General features: G+C 32.9%; 1 protein-coding gene across 2 annotated transcripts in view; it reads right to left on the reverse strand.

Annotated features, from left to right (window-relative positions):
* Positions 1-21,060, reverse strand: part of PCLO (piccolo presynaptic cytomatrix protein) — a 389,747-nt gene that overhangs the window by 112,521 nt on the left and 256,166 nt on the right. For both annotated transcript variants that reach the window (XM_038562845.1, XM_038562846.1), the window contains exon 10: positions 6,593-6,718. In XM_038562845.1, the coding sequence (XP_038418773.1) occupies positions 6,593-6,718 (126 nt within the window). The remainder of the gene's footprint in view (positions 1-6,592; positions 6,719-21,060) is intronic.

Genomic DNA, 21,060 nt, shown 5'->3' on the forward strand with positions numbered 1-21,060 from the left:
GAGAAAGAGGACCAAAGATGTAAAGAAACATTTACTATTCACAAATGTAAAAGCAGTATAACACTTTGGACAGCAATTCAGAAAAATTGACTATTGTAGAAAAAGCCACATAACATCCCCTGCATTATTTAACCAGATATCTATCTATCTACCTATCATCTATCTTTCTAGTATTTTCTCTTTCTTTCTATCTCTCTCTCTCTCTCTCTATATATATATATATATCTATATCTCTCTCTGTCTATATATATATAGAGAGAGAGAGAGATAGATATATATAGATATATATGTATATATAGACAGACATATATATGTATACATATACATATACATATATATATGTGCAGAAATTTAACTTGTAGAAGAAACTCCTCCCAGTGTGTACAAGACGACTACTTAAAAAAATTAATTACAGCATTGCTTGAAATAGTTTTTTAAAAAAACTTCATAAATAACTTAAGTAACCAGAGAGTGCTTAAACTAATCTACAATAGAGATGTACAATAATATAATTCTCCCTATAGTGAAAATAAATGAACTAGGGCCACATGTATCATTTTGGATAAATTGTATGAACTTGATGTGACTAAGAGAGGTTGCAAAAATACATGAAGATATCATTTATAGAAAATATCAGAATTTATGAAGAGTTTAAGAATACATACATAAAACTATGAATGGAAGCAAGGAAAAGAGTGAACTCAAATAATGTCTAGTAATTTATCCAGGGACAGTATGAGAAGTCTAAGAGAGGTGACTATAGGAGGGTTTAATTGACTTATATGCATCCCTTTCCCCTAAAATATAAGACAAATACGGCAAAAGGTCGATGTAGTAAGTATGGTGGGTACGTGGCTATCTGCCATATTATTCTCTATAGTGTTTTGTACACTCAGACATTTGTAATCAAAATTACAGGTCAGCCCAGGAAGTATTAAGCTGTGTATGTCAAACCATGAAGGTCTTAGAAGCTCCCGCAGCCCCACTCCCATCAAGGAAGGTGGAACAGAAGGGATGCTGAGCTGGGCATCTCAACAGATGAGGAGGTGAAGTGTCAATAAGCTGTGTGAGTCTTCAAAGGCAATTGTCCTGATTGGGGAGAGGGCTCAAACTAAGAAAAAATATGTTCACTCTTAATGAGTCAGTGAACACCAAACCCTGACTTTTTGTGGTTACTGTGTAATGGAGACGTTCAACTACTGAGTTGTTTTAGTAAAATTCACAAGATCGAGAGCAAAACACACTCACCATTTAAGTGCAAATAAATCAAACGTGTAAGGCAGCAAACATTTCCACAGAGCACTTGCTATTTTGAGTTGAGATTTTAACTTCTAATTTAAAACTCCTCTGTTTTGTGCCCTTCACCCTCCTTCAATCACAAAGCAAACAATGCTTTTGGGCTAGAGAACTGCCAGACGAAAATTCTCTCCTTATACTCTGCCACTGCACAAAGAACTGTGCTGCATTTTTCAGATATGAGGGTTGTTTTTTTTTTCTATATCAGTAACAAGTCAATTCTTCAAAAAACAAACCAAAAAAACTCCCCAAAAAACAAAGAACAAGAAACCTAGAGTATATTTATGTAAATTTATGAGCAGTAAGCTCAAAGTTGTAAGAACGTGTGCCCAGAGGAAATGTTTTCTATTTTGTACATTTTTTTCTGAAAAGGTAATCAAAAATAGTAATTAACCAAATATACATGCTGTCTTAAATGTTCATGGTTCTTTACAAATAGTAGAGTCTGACCCCTTGTATTATTATTTGCTTCACAAAATCCTGTAACATGTTAATAAGTATACAAAATTTATAATCAAAAATTAATTCTTTGACATTTCTATACATATTATTTGAAATCTTGTTTTATTTGACACTGTTGGGCACTGGGTATGTAGGGAAAAAAGCCATTGTTAAAGGACACAATAGATCCATGCACAACTGATACATACACAGATGGATGGAACATAGAGAATTAACCCTGGTCTTTATCAGATTGAAAAAACAAAACAAAATGTGGTCTTTGCTTGCCATGAGATATGAGTAATTATGGACTCCCCAAATTTGGAGACAGCTGGAACTCTTATCTGAGAACAACACATAAAGAGTTATTTTTAAGGAAAAATTTTTAAAGCATGTCATGAATTCAAAACTTCCTAAAATTGTAACCATATTGAATAGGTTTCACTAGGTAAAGCAGAGAAAAGAGAGTTCATTACAGAGGAAGCATCTAGTTTTTTGAGACTACTAGGTAAGGTGCTGATTATATTACACCTGGTACTGATATTGTACTATAAATAAGGTTTATAATCATTTCACTAAAAATAAAAAATTTTAAATGGAAGTGACAAATTTTAAATACGCATTCAAAGTCCACATATTCAAGTGTACTTTTAGATGCTCAGATTAGCTCAAAGAGAAATACCAGTATCAAAGGAGAAAAATGAGAGATAGTATATACCACTTAAGGCCCCAATATTGATGAGCATTAGACAACCACAACGCTGTTGATCTAAAATTGTTTAAAATTTTAATCCTAAAGCAAATAGCAACAAATAAACACTTCAGAAACTTAGATTTGGAATTTAGTTTCCCAGATGTTTTGTCTTTTTTTTTTTTCCTTCAACAGAAAACTGACCTTATACATTAAAAGGAAGAATAAGTGGCAAAAGATCATTCTTGGTCCAGTATTTGTTTAAGAATGTTTATTAATGTTGCAGAGAAATAAATTTTAAGATTTTGGAAGATTAGATTCCCTCAAACATCTGACTGTGTACATTCTTTCAGAGGATCATTACAGAATTTTGTAAAACTAAAAGATTTGCTCAGGAGATTTCGATTAATACAATGTTCCCTAACTGCTTTTTTAACTTCAGAGGATGGTACAAGGCTATATTTGTATTTAAAAACAAATTTCTTGAGAATAGCCTAATGATTCTGCAGTAATAATTATTGCTAATTATGAGTACTCTGAAACACAACATTTTCCTACATTATTTAACAAGATAGACAACCTTGTTCAGAAAGATTTTTCAAAAAACATTGAATAAAAATCTTCTTTTAATAAATAACCAGCTCAGTGTACTCAGGAAGACAGTGGGAACTGTTTCCCTTCCATTTAATGTTAGTTACTTAAGTCAGTACTTGGCTTATGAGCATTGGAAAACCAACATGATTGGTTAGTATGTTTTAATTGCACAATTTAGAGAACAAAAAGCTAGAAGAAACCTGAAAATACTCTTGTTCTTCCAAAAGTCAACACAGTAGAATCCATGCCACTGAGTGCTGCAAGAGTGTAGTACGACAGACACTGATGATAAATGCAACCTGTTTTTTTGTTTTGTTTTGTTTTGTTGTTTTTTTAACAAGAGCTTCACTGTGTGGATTGGGGAAAAAATAGTCTAAGAATTCCATGGTGAACCAAATGTCATTCATGTTTTAAATTACCTGGAAGACTATTTTAAATCATAAAAGCTCAGTGTATACACTTTTGTCTTCAGAAAGATACACTTGTAAGACATCAAATTAATTCCTAAGTCTACCTAGAATTCACTCTACAGTTGGAGAAATACAATTACATACACATAAACACATATTTTATCTATCTATTCACATACATATAACTTTTCTTTAGGAAAGAATTAATTTCAAACTAGAAAGAATTAACTATCATTATTGCCTTCAATAAATAAAATTTTAGGATAATGAAAAAAATTTAAATATAAAAAAATCCACAAGACTCCAGTGATATATACACTTATAGCATATTGTAATAGTGCATTGTATAGTATATAGTGTATCGTTATAGTGATGCCTTACCTCAGGCATCAAAATCAGAGTTGTGTCTTAACCAATCATCTACTGCTCTGAAATTTTATAATAATAATCTATCATAGATTGAAGGTGAGGGCTCGAAGGATACCATGTATGAATAAAGCACATTTACAGTTAAAACAAAAACTATGTAAATATAAGTTATATACATAAAAATATATATCCTGAAAATATACCAAACAAGGTGAATCTTTGTGGATTCCCATTTAGACTGATGGCCTGCTAGTCAGTTCATCTTTGGAAATAAAGGAATGAACTCTTATCATTCTGGCATGTGGCACAGAACCTTGAGGATGGCTTATATGTTAAAGTAACTCCTAAAAATATTTAATGTTTCAAAAACAGGATCTAAATACTGAACCAAGACAATACAATGAATCTATTATCAAAGACCAGAGTACATAAAGCAAAGCTGGAAATCATACATAACTAATCACGGGTGTGCATTATACAAGAACTCGACTCCAACTAGAGGATCTGTGCTCAGTCCTGGTTTGGCACTTAGGCAAATCTTTGGGAGTATCACTAAAAAAAATAGTTAATTAAAATAGAATCTTACATAATATGCATGTAGCTTTTAATGATTTCTCACTCAAACCAATTAGATAAACTGCAGGATTACTACTTCCAAAAAGGAGGAGAACCTTCGTGGCAGTCTAAGCTTATAAAACTTAAGTTCACTTCAATTTTCTCTCTTGAATTGGTTTGCATTACATCTATTTTTAAATTTTAAATTTATGAGCTTATAAAGGACCACGGAGGCTACCAAGTAAAAAGAATATCATTTCATCACAGTATGCTTCACTGAAATTGTCTCTCATATCATCCTGATTTTTTTTTAAATAAAGTTTATTAGATCATAATGTTGTCTGAATTTACCACCTTTGTCCAAAGTCAACTCAAAGCTTCCAATGTAGTCTATAATTCCTTAATCAAAGTCAGCAACTTAGGGACAGCTTCAGCTTCTACAGTTGACCTTTCACTAGCCAGGGAAACTTCCCGAAATAATCGTAGTGATTGAGTCATCTTCTCAAATTCTTTTGCTTTTCTATGTCCCTCTTGAATAACCTCTGGAAGATTAGCAAGCCTTGCTGCATTTATCCACGGTGTAAACAAAGAGAGGGATGTCTTTGTTCAAGTATTTTTGCAAAACTTGAACACAAACAGTTGCTGCAATTTTTATTTTAAAATAAAAACACTACATACATTTCTAGCTGGAGTATGCTGTATAAAAGTGATATCACTCCCATTCTTAAAAATGATCTCAATTAAAAAAAAAGTCTTAATTTCTATAATTAGTCTCCAAAAGACCAGCATTAGGCATGACAGGATTATAGTCATAAAAACTTCATACCGACTCAGTATTTTGGTCATTATTGTGATATCTTCATACAATCTTTACCTTCTTTTAGTTGTTTGGCTAATTCTTCTTCTTTTCTGTTTTCTGCATGACATTAGACTATTTTTAATAATTACTTTCAGTTACATACTAAGTAATGACCTGGTAAACTGGCATTCTGAATACTAACAACCAAATGAACAAAACAGGCCTAATTTATCACATTTATCTATTTCCAGTTTGTAAATACTCCCACCATGACCAATTCAAGCCATCAATGGGATATCACTGAATGTGAAGTTGGGAAGAGCATATCTTAGTAAACTGGCACAAGCTGGCTCCAGTAGAAAGAACACTGCGATGGGTAAATAATGTTTCAAGTTTATTCTAATAGTCTATCAAAATATCCAAGGGATTTTTTGGTAGGTTCCAGTACATTTAAGAAAATGACAGTGAATCATTTCAGCATACTGAAAATGTCAAGCAACAGGCAACATTTTATAAAATTATGAAATGACACAAAAACACCTTCTGAATAAGTATTTTGAGTAAAATAAAATATGTTGAGGCTATTTTATGCTAAAAATATTCATCATAAGCAATATTACTGAAAACTTGCAAACTATATGTTAGATTTTGGAAAATGTGAATGACATTTAATTAACAAGTGAAAATCATTATACATTTTGAGAATCAAGCACTTTATAACATTTGAAAGAAAATAATAAAATATATGTTTTATGGCCCTTTAGATACATCTGTAAAGTTCATTATTTTAAAATGCTTTTGATGTAATAAGGTGGATAGTCTCTAAAAGTAGACAGTAACCTAGCACAGAAGTTGGCAAATATTTTCTGTACACAGAGTACATATTTTGGTCTTTATAGACCATTTAGTCACTATCATGAATACAGTTCTGTTATTGTAGTGAGGAAACACTCATGTTCAACATGTATATTGATGATCTTTGCTGTGTTCCAATAACACACTGTTTACAGAAACAAGCAGCAGATAGATTTGGCCTGTGGGCTGTTCATAGTTTGGTGACCTACCTTTAATGTATACTGAATCATCTAGTATTTTACAGTTATTTCAATAGAATTTTTCTTAGAATGCATAAAAAATTAATCCCAAAACCAAAGTGTTTTTTAAATAATATTACTCAAGTCAGTAAAAATATTGACTAATTAGTATTTCTTAAACAGGATAATCCCATAGCAAACCAACAGCCAAAGGACAATGCAATTGAAAATGAAATAATGTAATTGTGAACACATTTTCTTTCATATTACTATACCCAAATTTCATAATGACCCAAAAAGAGAGAGGTTTACCTAGATAGTAAATAAAAATAAAATTTGCACATGAAATTAAACTATATTTGAGTATGTTCATTTTAATTTACTATGAAATCTTTATTCTTACCTTCCATAAGTTTCCCTGTCTGTTCTGCACTTCCTCCAGGAAAAATTTTAGCAATATAGGCTCCAATCTCTCCATTATGTCCAGGGATTTCTTTACCACCCACAATTCTAATTCCTAATCCATTACCTGTATTGAAAAATTAGCAAATTATTAGTTATAATTTAAAAAGACAAGAGTTATCACAAGTTATAATGTACACAAAAAGTGGGCTCTGGTACCCAAAGCTATCTACAACATGAATATTAGGTCTGGACACTAATAACAGAAGGATATTATTATGAATTCTATAATAGTTGATATGAAATATGATACTTTGAGATTTTGGTAGGATCTATGATGAATCATGTGATATTAAAAAATAATTTTTTTTAATTCAGCCATATCACCAAGATATGATACAAATACCTTTGTCCACTTTTGACCAGATACTTTGTAAAAATATTGTATAATGAAAAAAAATATTGTACAATGTTCCCAGTATAAGAAACTCCAGAGTATACAGTTCACTTATGAAATTGAGGAGTATTTCACTTAAAAAGGTAGTGATGGCTATCATATATTAAGAAGACACAATCCAAATATATAATTGATTGCAAATAATAAAATGAAAACATGATCATAATTTGTGAGTTATTATTAACTTTTTAGCTTTAACTCATTGACTAACATTGTGCATTAACAAGCCACTTATTGTAAGTGAGGTACAATGAAATTATTCTTGACTGATAAACAACTTAGAAAACTTTTTTATTTCAAAGAACAGATTTTTCTGTAAGCAGCCACATGGAGAAAAAGATGGAGAATATTTATTATGTGAAAGCTAATTGAGATAGAAATGAACTGTTGATGTTTTAAGTTTATGTTTTCTTTTAATCAGCTAAAAATTAACAATGTGTGTGTGTGTGTATATATATATATGTGTGTGTGTGTGTGTGTATATACAGATATTTTTTGTTACAAATGCCAAGAGTATTTAAAAATAAAAGTACTAAAAGAAAGCAAAATTCTTCTTAAATGAAGACACAATTATTCTTTAAATTAAAATTCTTCCTATTCACTAATTGAAGTACCATTTTCAACTCTTTGGAAATCTCTGAATGCTAAAAGCCAGTTCTCATAGATTCTGTTCCCTTCCCACTTTACTCTTCAAAAACAATCACTGTAGTCAGCATCAACACAGTTAAACATTCAACAACCAGTAATGCCGGATGATGGAATCCTTTTGTCATTTATCTAATATACTTTGGTAAAGCATCATTCCAGGGTATAAGGTGGTTCCAAATGAATTTTCTCTCTCCTTTTCTTCCTCCCTTCCTTCCTTGTTTTTACTCACTTTCCTCTCTCTCTCCTTCTCCACTACTTGCCATCCTTTCTAGTTTTTTTTTTTTTTTTTTTCCCTCCAGGGTAAGTATTCTGAAGATTTAGCCTCAAAACAAAAAGAAAACAAGAGAAATTCACTGTGTGTTTCATATTTCCTGCTGTTATAAAGGGGTCAGAGTTGAATAAGATACTAACTTTCTCTGTCCCCACTTGTGGAATTTTCCTGTCACCTGTTTCTTGGTCCATTTCTATCACTATGAGTGGACATTAATTCATGATACACATTAACTTATAACTTAGAATATCATCTGCTATATGACTTGGTTTCAACTAAGTCTTCAAAGAAACAGTTGAGTTCTTAAGACAATAGGCTTTAAGGAGTCATCAGGACTAATTCTATAGTAAGACATTAGATAAATACATTTATAAAGGGTAGAAGATGAAGAAAAGTTATTAGCCACTTTTCATTCAATTAGTTTAGGCTACTTTTTTAGTGGGCTAAGGACATTTCAGAAAATTCAAAATGAGGATTTTAAAATAGATGGTGATAAGTAAAGGGTTTTTCATGGAATTTATCTGTACAAAATAAAAGTAGTTTCTTAAAGATTTGATTTCACTTTCCATGACTGAATCACTCAGAGCTGTAATTTACGACTTGTTAAAGTTTTCATAAAAATATAGATACTGAATTTCAAACGTGGTTAGTGTATTCATATCAATTTTAACATGTGGTCAGTCTCAGATCCCAAAAGATGATTTATGACATTTTCTGAGTGTATAGGCATATGTTCAAGATCATGGCTCACACCAAAATTTGTCATCATGCTAGAGTATAGAAAAGCACAGTAGGATATAGTAGAGTGCTCAGGGCATTTGGTTTTAATTATTTCTTCTTGAGCTTAAAAAAGAGACGATAAATATAGCCCATGAAAAACAATTTCAGCACTATATGTTATATGGCACAATATATGGAATAGCCATATGTTAAGAATCTATAAATAGAATTGTTATACCTTGTAAAGGTATAGCTAAAAGAGTAGTTGTGGAACTCTAAATTCTATTAGTTGGTATAAGTGACTATTTTTAAGGATTTTGCTATAGTTTCACTCTGTAGATGAAAATTTCTTAAGAGTTAAGTACCATTTGATTTTTGGTGACTGAGTAAGCTTTAAAACCCTACAGGGTAAGAGATCAGCATAAGGCAATTATAATTATATCCATTTAAATAAAGTAGCACAACAAAATACTCATTTACTTTTATAAAATGCAGCCTCATGCTACTGAATTCTATTACCTAAAACACTTTCTAAATACATGTTATAAGCTTCAGTACCTTTGGTAAAATGAAAATAAAGTACAGTCATGACAACAGTGAGAGAAATGAAATTTTATATATAAAGAAACCATTTCAAGCATTTGTAAATTTTCAAGCATTATTGTTGCTCTAGTTGATGCTGTGGTGTGGTTGCTGCTATGTTTTCTCATGTATACAATAATGTAGCATATGAAAATTTGTGATAAAATAGAATGATAGAAAATAAAAAACACTCAGAAACTATAACAGGTTTTCCTTGTTTATTTTACAGTAGTTACATGTATCCTAATTTGGACATAATGAATATAAGTTAATATATATGATTTCTAATTATTTAAATCTGGACATTTTGATTTCTCATTTCTATAGTTGCACTTCGATATTTTATGTAAATGCAGATAAAATTAACAAAAACCTTTCTATAAAAATAAAACATACCAGCTCAAATCTAAATTGCACAATTCAATAAAAAAATTGGTGAATTCAGGAAGCAATATTAATTTTTAACTGAAATGCTTCTGAGTGGTCCCTGATAAGTGGAACATCACTGAAAAGTTTTTCAACTTTTGACAAATTTTTATCAACATAAATACCTTGTGCCTCTCTGTTTACAATCTATCTAAAAACATTAATAAAATGTTTCTTTAGTTAGATGCCTTGAAAACACAGTAGTTTTGCATAAATGAACAGTGCAGCAAGTTAGAGAGACCAGTAGTTACCAAAGAGAACACAGAAGCTTTAATAAAAGATTGTCAAAAGTTACAATAATTTCACAACATATAAGCAGAGATGTGGTTGAAGAAGTCTTACAGAAAAGTCTAACTTTCAGAAATTCTTAAAATAAGCAGGGAATATTTATAAGAAAAGAGAAATTCAGTGATGGATGTAGCAAAATGTTTAAAAAAAAGTATTATGTTTATAATCTTAGGATTACAATTTAAATATATCAGTTTTTTCAAGAGTGAAAAGGCATATATTATATGTTATAACTATGTGGTGAATATGCTATTATGTAGTCACTCTTTTTTTTTTAAACATATATCTTTTTTTTTAATTTTTATTTATTTACGATAGTCACACAGAGAGAGAGAGAGGCAGAGACACAGGCAGAGGGAGAAGCAGGCTCCATGCCAGGAGCCCGAAGTGGGATTCGATCCCGGGTCTCCAGGATCGCGCCCTGGGCCAAAGGCAGGCGCCAAACCGCTGCGCCACCCAGGGATCCCTATGTAGTCACTCTTAATGTTCTAGTCCAAGATGACAACATAGGACGCTCCTGAATTCTTCTCATCCCATGGACACACCAAATCTACAGCTACATGTGGAGCAAATCTCTCTGAAAAAAATCTAGAATCTAGCAGAGTGACTCCTACCTATTGGGTCAATGAAAAAAAAACCCTAAAAACAAAAACCACATAAAAACTGGTTTTGGCATACCTTCAACTACTGGGGGCCATTAAGAACAAAGAAGGCAGCTTGGATAACCACCAAGGTTTGAGAGACAACCAAGAGCTCACATCAGGCTGAATCATCATTTTTGTCTCCTACATGAAACCACTGCATCAAGGCGAGGAGAGGTGACTGCTTTATACAATGCTTAGAAACACACAGAGAGTCAAAACAATTGAAGAAATAGAGGAATATGTTCTAAACAAGAGACTAAGATAAAATTCCAGAAAAAGACCCAAATAAAATGGAGAGAAGTTGTTTGATAAAAAGTTCAAAATAATGGTCAAAATGATGTTCACTGAGGTTAGGAGAACAATGCATAGACAAAGTGAAAATAAATAAAGTAAATAGACACTCTTCCAAAAAGACATACAAATGGCCAAAAGGTACATGAAAAGGTGCTCAACATCACTAATTATCAAGGAAATGCAAATCAAAACCAAAATGAGATATTAACATACATCTGTTAAATGGCCAGCATCAAAAATACAGGAGATAAAAAAAAATACAGGAGATAACAAGTATTGACAAAGATGTGGAGACAATGGAACCCAGATGCACTGTTGGTAGGAATGTAAATTGGTTATAGCCACTATGGAAAACTGTATGGAGCTTCCTCAAAAAATTAAAAATAGAACTACCCTATGACCCAACAATTTCAGTTGTGGTTATCTATCCAAAGGAAATGAAACAGTAATCCAAAGAGATATCTGCAATACCATGTTCATTATAGCATTATTCACAATAGCCAAGATATGGAAACAACTCAAGTGTTTGCTGATGGATAACTGGATAATGAAGGTATACACACACACACACACACACACACACACACACTGGAATGTTATTCAGCCAAGAGAATGAGAGAAATCCTGCCATTTGGGACAACATGAATAGACTCTGAGGGCATTATGCTCAGTGAAATAAACTAGACAGTGAAAGACAAATACTGCATGGTATCACATATGAGTAGAGAAAAAGTCACTCATAGAAAGACAGTGTAGAAAAGTGGTGGCCAGGGCCTGTGAGTGGGGAAAATAGGGAGAGGTTGGTAAGAGGGTACAAACTTAGCTATAGAATGGAAAAGGTCTAAGGATCTAATATAAAACATTGTGACTATAGTTGTAACACTGTATTCTATAAGTGAAATTTGCTGAGAACGGAAGTTAAATATTCTTGAGCATGCACACACACACACACAAAAGATGAGGTAATGGATGCTTTAATTAACTATATGGGGGGGATCATTTCTCAAATCACCATGGTGTACACTTTAAATATCTTACAAATTTATAAGTCCATTATACCTCAATAAAGCTGAAATTAAAAACTATATAAAATAAGCTGTGTATAAAATAAACATGAGCATATTAAAGAAAAATCTTTATATTTCCATTTAAATTTAAAGCTTAGATCTACTTTTATTTTATATGTTTATTAACATGTTATATTAAAAGCTCTGGTATTTTAAAGTATTATAAAAATATTTTTATTTTCCTCTTAAAGTAATATATGAATATTTATAATGTTACCATTAGACCATTAAGTTTAGACAAAATTAAAATACTTGGTTCATTTTGATACTATCACATGCTACATCTAAGCATTAAGGAAAAACAAATTCTATCAGTGAACATGCTTATCTTATGAACAGTAGTCTTTAAATCAATGGAGTTTATTATTCACAATGAAGTTATCACAGGATAATGATATATTGCAATTTAGTCATGTTGTTCCTTGGGCTGAAGAAGAAGAAAGATTATCTATGTAAATATTAATGCTAATGAAGTACTAAAGATAATAGAAAAGTCACCAAAGGATAGTTCAATTAAATCTATTTTTATAGTTTACACATTAATTATACTCCTGAGTGAGGCTGTGAAAGTTTATTTTTATATTCTTTCACCTACTAATTTTGAGGTTATAAATATTTAGGAAAATATACCAATTTATATTAAAAACCCATAGTAATTTCCCTTTTGTGTCTTATCCAAGTAATTAATTTATCAATACTAGAACATAAAGACCTAAAGAATATTTCATTAATTCACCATTTTTCTTTATTTTTACTGATTTTTGCTTTTTATGAGAAAAACATTCCTACAAATACAACAGCACACATCAACTGCCTTAATAGCAATCCCTACTTGATTGCTTCCAACAAAACCAAAATGCAAACATCACTTTAACACCAAAATCTAATCTGACTCTAACCTCAGCATACAAATTAGAACATTAGCTTTTTCTAATCCAGTTAATTGCTCTGTAGCATCCTTTTTGCTAAGATACTCTCTCACCCTTTTTTTTTAAGATTTATTTATTTATTCATGATAGACAGACAGAGAGAGAGAGAGAGAGAGGCAGAGACACAGGCAGAGGGAGAAGCAGGCTTCATGCCGGGAGCCCGATGCGAGACTGGATACCGGGACTCCAGGAACGCGCCTGGGCCAAAGGCAGGCGCTAAACTGCTGGGCCACCCAGGCATCCCCGTTTTTCCTAGTTTTAAATACATATCCTTTATGTATATGAAGAATTCAAAGAGAATATTTTTTGTCACATTTCCAGGAACAAAAGTCCACATTAGTCTTTTCTAATATAATGTGACTAAGATAAAAATGTTACACAAAGCATGAAAAGGCTATTCATACTCACTATCATACTAAAGGGGTGGGCTCAGGGTGGATGTCATATGCCTGAAACAGCCACTGGTTTGGGAAAGAAGAAAGACACATATATACACACATATATATGTGTGTGTATATACGCATATCTTTCATATATATACACATATGTACTTAGGCATATAAAACATTATAATATATATATATATACACACACATATCTTCTAAACATATACACACACATATATATGTATATAAAACATTGTATATATAGGGAGATGTGCAAAATTCACAAATAGATATCAAAGGACACTGGCATTCTGGCTGGAACAATATCTTTCAAATAAAAGATATTTTGTATACTAGTAATTTTATTAAAGGTGCATAGGATTTAGTTCTCCTGAAATAGTTCAGAAATAATTCCCACCAAGAAAATTTCCCAGACTGTCATACTCAGGAAATCATGTTTCATTCATTTGATAACATATGGATTTTTTTTCTTAATTTTAGCTTATATAAGGCAAATGCAAAATTATAATTGTAAGACCAAATCTGAGGGGGTATGCAGGGTACTTTCATTTTTTAGAATTTTTTATTATTTATTTATTTATTTATTTATTTATTTATTTATTTATTGTTTTTTTGCAGGGTACTTTTGTAAATGGAAATTAAAAATAAACTTCATTCATTTAGCAGTACTTAGGGTTCAAAATAAAATAATTCTTTGATATGAAATTGGATGTTACAAAATTAGAAGTTAGGGTCAATTTATAGATATGGCCTTAATACTTGTTTAGATATTGATCTCATGATGACAGTCCAGGACTGGAAGTGGGGTCATTTGCTATGTATAATAAAATGGTCATATTGTGAGACAACCAAGTAACCCTATATTGTCAGTGGGAACAAAACAGTTTAAGCTTATATTACTGTAACGCTATGATAAGCTTTCAAAGATAAATGCCAGATAAGTAAGAAGACAAAAACTATTATAATTCAAAAGTTAGCAATAAGTGTTCCTTTTGTACTTCTGGAGATAAGTGTAGACCTTGGCAGACATATTCTATTGTGACTCTCAATGAATCCCTTCTAGAATAACTCCCTTTGAAGGCAGGAAGATCCTGTGATTTGGTTCTTTTTTTTTTTTTTTTAAAGATTGTATTTATTTATTCATGAGATACACAGAGAGAGAGACAGAGACAAAGGCAGAGGGAGAAGCAGGCTCCATGCAGGGAGCCTGATGCAGGACTCGATCCTAGGACTCCAGGATCACGCCCTGAGCCCAAGGCAGGCACTAAACCACTGAGCCACCCAGGGATCCCAGCCACCCAGGGATACCCTGTGACTTGGTTCTAACCAAGAGGGCCTCACAAAGGTAGGGTGGTAGTTGCTGCCATGACCACATTGTCTCAGCCAACTAAGATGAAGAGTTGTCTGGTGGCCCTGAAAAGGGAATCTGCCAAGTGTGAGAGGTTAGGAGAAAGAATAACAGGTCAAGATGCTGAGGAGCCTCTAGATACTTAGAGTGGCTCAGCTGACAACCAGGGAGAACACGGGGAGCCTAGTTGCATAATGGGAGGAAACGGATTCTGCCAATAATCATGGGAGCCTGGAAGGATATTCCCAAGGTCCAGAACAGAGCGCAGCCCAGCCAACATATAGGCTGCAGCACTGGGAGATCCTGACCAGAGATCCCAGTTAAACTATGCCTTAGATTCTTGACCCAAGAAAACTGTAAGATATTCAATCAATGCTGTTTTAAGCCATCAAATTTTGTGGTAATTTGTTACATTACCAATAGAAAATTAATACAAAGATAAAAGTTGTATCCTGAGTTTTCTGTGCAATATATATATATATATATATATATACACACACACACACACTATTTGGTAGCAAAATTTGTGGAACATATTTGTATTTATAGTAGTTACCGCATTGACTGAGCAGCAACAGAGGGTAGGAATGAAAGAAAGGGAAGATAGGCCACAAAAAAAAAAAAAATCATCTTTTCTCCCACGAAAACAGAGGAAGAGCTCTGTGTATCATTTCTGCAATGCAGGGATTCGGGTATAATTACATGTAGCAAGCATACAGCATCTAGGCAACACTCCATACATAATTGCATGAATGCTGAACAGATAAATACTACAACACCCATTTTTCCCTGTAGGGCTAATGTATCAGTGATAAGGGTATTAAAATAATATATTCTATTCTATTCTATTCTATTCTATTCTATTCTATTCTATTCTATTCTATTCTTAGAAAATGCCTTAAAAATTACATTACCTCTTTGGATGTTAAAATAAAAAGAAAAAAAAGCCCTCTCTATTTATACATGACGGAAATGAGGCTTTGTGGAAGTTAAGTGCTCAAGGCAACACCTAATAAAATGGCAAAGCTAGAGTGAAACCCACACTCTTGTTCCAAATAAATGGCTAGCAACGCATCTCCTAGCTGGTCTCCTAGTAACACTTCAAGAGTTTCTTCTTATAAAAGTCTTATACTTTTTTTACATTAAAAAATATTTCTACAGGGCAGCCCAGTGGCTCAGCGGTTTAGCACCACCTTTGGCCCAGGGCATGATCCTGAAGACCTAGGATCAAGTCCCACATCAGGCTCCCTGCATGGAGCCTGCTTCTTCTCCTGTGTCTCTGCCTCTCTCTCTCTCTGTCTCTCATGAATAAATAAATAAGTTTAAAAATCTTAAAAAAATATTTCTACAACTTCTTACATTATGTATTATTCATATAATTTCAGGACAAAGAACCTGAGACTAAGAAAATTTAGAAACTTCTCTATGTTGTCCAGCATGTAAAGAAGTGAAGATTTGAGTCCATTTGTTTTTCATGACTCCTACATCCTTGTTCTTTCCATATACTTTTGCCCCTTACTTTAAGTGTCAAGAAAATATTCTGGGAGATCAATATAAACCCTTACTCCTTTAATTGAATCTCATTTCTTATTGTCCATTTACCCATGGCCAATTCACATACATTATTTACATCCTTAAATCTCACGTTAACATTACCCTCTATCCTCTTCTCCTACATGTTAAATATCTTGAATGTCTTTACCCTCTTCTCACAAAACCAAGCATTAATTCCTTTAATTTAATTTAATGAAGAGTACATAGAAAAATGGGCTAACCAACCTCCGGTTAGAAGGAAAGCACTTCCTTAGCAGGAACAGAATTATGCAAGCAATATTCAACCTGACAGACATCAGGAGAAATGATGATGTTTACGTGGAACTGGCTTTGACAATCAATACTTTCTTTGTTACTGAGAAAATGAATGCAAGCTTTGATTAACATTTACCAGGAAGAAGCTGTGAGTTTTAGAAGAGATTCAATAGGACTTGCATTTTATAGGTTGTTTTTTTAAGATTTATTTATTTGAGCGAGAGAAAGCATGCACGTGCACCCACATGTGAGTGGAGATGGGGCAGAGGGAGAGGGAGATGGAGAGAGAGAATCTCAAGCAGACTCCCCATTGAGTGCAGAGCCCTACATGGGGCAGGATCCCAGGACCCTGAGATCATGACCTGAGCTGAAATCAAAAGTTTGCCGCTTAACTGACTGAGCCACCTGGGCGCTCCTAAGTCTATAGGTTTATATTTAGTTTATCCCTAAAAATAATTTGAAAGGCTTACAGTGAGAAGTTGTATCATATGTAATTGCACTCCTACAACAAGACATTGTATTGTATATAACTGCACTCTTCAATGAGAATGAAAGTGAAAAAAATCATCCTGAATGAGAGGGAGAAATTTCTGTGTCAAGGCTCACTTGGTAGGACCTGTTCAATCCAGTAGTTAGGATGGAACACACATTGTCTCTTGGTGACAGTACAATTTTCTCTCATAACTCATCTCTGAAATCCAATTTTATTTGAAAAATTAAAGGTAAGTTTAATTAACTGTTGTTGGCTTCTGAAAGCTGTTCTGAAACATTTCTCCTCAGCTTTTAAAAATGTTATGCTAAAAAATCCCTTCCAGTGAGTATTAAAGAAGGGGAGGGGAGGAAGGAATTCTATGGTAGGGACAGAGCCCCACATTCTCATTACAATTAGTCGCCAACATTCTTTAGGAGTAAAACAAGGATGTCTGCTCTCATTACTCAGTCCAACATTGTACAACATATTGTAGCAAGTGTAATAAGGAAAAGAAAATTAAATTTTCCTAATTGGTATGAAAGAAGTAAAACTATCTTTATTTGCAGATGACGTGAATTTGCATCCTTAGATAATCTTAAGGATTCCATAAAAAACCTAATAGAATAAAAATATTAGCAAGATTATAAGCTAATGGATCCCTGGGTGGCTCAGCGGTTTGGCGCCTGCCTTTGGCCCAGGGTGCGATCCTGGAGTCCCGGGATCGAGTCCCGCGTCAGGCTCCTGGCATGAAGCCTGCTTCTCCCTCCTCCTGTGTCTCTGCCTCTCTCTCTATGTATATATATATCTATCATGAATAGATAAATAAATAAATCTTTAAAAAAAGATTATAAACTAAAAGATCGATATATAAAAATCAATTGTATTTCTATAAAATTGCAATGAATAGTTCAAACTGAAAACAACTCCATTTATAATGGCAACAAAAAAGAATAAAATAATTTGGGAGATACTTAACAAAATAAATGCTAGTCATATACACTGAAAACCATAAAACTTTACTGTAAAATATTAGAGAAGATCTAAGTAAATGAAGAAATATTACATGTTCATGGATGGGATGGTTCAGTATTGTTAAAACAGCAATTCCCTCCAAATTGCTCTACAATTTCAATGCAACTTCTGTCATAATCCCAGCAGACTGATACTAAAACATGGAAATTAAAAGGATCCACAATAGCTGAAATGATTTTCAAAAGGAAGACTTATACTACCAGATTCCAGAATTTAATATAAATTAACTGTAAACAAGACAGTGTAGTATTGGTGAAATAACAGGCACATACTCAAAGAGAACAAAACTGAAAATCCAGAAATAAATCCTATTAATGACAGATTGGTTTCTGACAATGTGCCACAGCAATTCAACGGGGGATTATTTTTAAGGTGTTTGCATAAATTGATATCCATTTGTGCTTAAAAAAAAATGACCATGGACTTCTGCTTTATAATATATACAAAACCCACACAAAATAGGTCATAAACCTACATGTATAATGCTTCTGGTATAAAAAATAAGAGAAAATCTTTGTGACCTTGGGACAGTTCTTAATATCTATCAAGAGCAGCCTGCTTCATAAAGAAAAGTGTTGATAAATTGAATTCCATTAAAATGTAAAACTTTTCCTTTAAAATAAACTGTTAAGAAAAATACAAGACATAGACTAGAAGAAAATATATTCAGGTCATATACCTTTAAAGGACTTAAAAAAAAAAGAAATTTTTTATTTATTTGAGAGAGAGAGTGATAGGGGTGGGGGAAAGGGAGAAGCAGGCTCCCTGCTGAGCTCCATGTGGTGCTCAGTCCCAGGACCTGAGCCACCCAGGCACCCACCACCCACACTCCTTACTAAGGACTTATATCCAAAACATTTAAAAATTCTTACAACTCAGTAAGAAGACAAACAACCCAAATAAATAAATAGCAAAGTATTTGAACAGACATTTCACCCAAGACATGTAATGTTTACAGCCACCTGAAAATATGCTCATTACCATGTTATTAGGAAAATCCAAGTTAAAACGAGTTCATCCACCCCCAAAGGTAGACATTAGCAAGTGTTGGCAATAACATGGAGAAAGTGGAGCCATCAGACATTGCTGGCAAGAATGTAATACGGTACACTCATTTTGGAAAACTATTTCTAAGTTTCTTAAGTAGCTAAAAAGAAACTTACCATTGAACCCAACAATTCCACTTCTAGGAAACCATTAAAAATATCATATATCTAAACTCAAACTTATATGCAAATATTTTAAAACTGGGAAAAATCCAATATAAAAAAATGTAGAATATCCAAATAATGGACTACTACTTAACAATAAAAATCACAGCAGTCTACTGATACATGTGACAAAATAAACTTCAAAAATATTGGTAAGTGAAGGCGTTGGACACCAAAACTGTACACTGAATGTTTCAATTTATATGAAATGCCCAGTAAAAGCAAACTTAGAGGCAGGAAGTAAATCTCTCACCTGTGGCTGGGAGAGCAGTGTGGAAAGTCGACATTGCCAGCAGGCTCAAAGGGAACTTTTTGTAATGGCTGAAATGCTCTAAAACATCTCTGTGTTGATGTGGTGACAGTCACACAACTCCATACATTTACTAAAAGTAATTGATTTGTACACTTACAATGTGTACTTTTATGATATGTGAATTATACGTTATTAAAGCAGTTTAAATAATAACAAAAAAAAAAAGAGCTACCCATATTTGGTATTGCAACCACCTCAGAGCCAATGAGATTGGTTACATTTGTCTCCTATTTCTAAAAGCTCATAAAGATGGTGGTCTAATGAAGAATAGAAAATGAGCCACTATTTCCATGGAAGACACTGCTGTTTTTTGAACCTAAACATATTTAATGTTCTTCCCTATTACACTTGCTAATTAGTCTTTCTAGTCTTGCAGATGTAGCCAGTCCATTATGGAAATATACATAAGCAAGTATCTTTTTGAAATCAGAAGAATTTCTTTGGCTTGTTTGAAACAGCTGTGTTTCTGGAGCCATAAGATGGTTTTAAATAAAAAAGAAACAGACTCATTTCTTGAACATTACATTTTATCCTCTTTTTTTTCTGATAATTTCTCCCTAAGAGAAGAGGAAATAACATTTGTTGAGTGTAGAGTAAGCACAGGATTTTGTGCTAGGCTCATTTGCAATTATGCGAGATACATAGAGCTGGTCTTATTTTACAGATAAGCAAATTTATTCTAAAAATTTAAATGAGCAATAGAGTTGAAGTCCAACTCAGGTCTTTCTGCTAAAATTCACTACCGATTCTCTCAACTTTGTTGCCTTCTATTTGGTTGAATAAATACTTTCAAGATCATTGTACAGCTGTTGATGAGCACCTATAGCTCTATCTTTGAAGTCTGCAGTTAGTAGTCAAAGGATCTATTTTCTAAAAATTACGAACTGCTTAAAAGATTATATCATGTATTTCTCTTTGTGAACATCACAAAAATAATAATGGTGTATAAGTATACGTGTGTACACACTTGTGCATACCCATGTAAAGGTATGAACATTGATGTTTTATAAATTCCTTACTTTATCTCAGTTGTTCCTAAAATTCTATTGTAATAATTACTTACATTTCAGATTTTACTATCAAAATTATGAGTAAATTGTAGATAAGGGTACGTGTTGTGTTCATTCTATTATCCTAGCAATCAACACAATATAAATCCACCAAGGGTATTCAGTAGATAAATATTAAGAAATAAACAATTAAAAATTCATCCAGGGATGCCCAGGTGGCTCAGTGGTTGAGCATCTGCCTTTGGCTCAGGGCGTGGTCCCGGGGTCCCGGGATTGAGTCCCACACTGGGCTCCCAGTGAGGAGCCTCCTTCTCCCTATGCCTATGTCTCTGTCTCTCTCTCTGTGCCTCTAATGAATAAATAAATAAAATCTTTAAAAAAATTCATCCAATATGAGTTATAAAAGGAGTTCCAAAATACATTTTATATTGTATAAGTTTTTTATAGGAGGATAAAGCTTACTTATATTTTTTTAACATTCTTTATGAACATCCTTAGAGTAATGGTTCTCAAACATTTCGGTTTTAATGAGTCATTTATA

This window comes from Canis lupus, chromosome 18 (genome assembly GCF_011100685.1).
Source record: "Canis lupus familiaris isolate Mischka breed German Shepherd chromosome 18, alternate assembly UU_Cfam_GSD_1.0, whole genome shotgun sequence".
Lineage (NCBI taxonomy): Eukaryota > Metazoa > Chordata > Mammalia > Carnivora > Canidae > Canis > Canis lupus.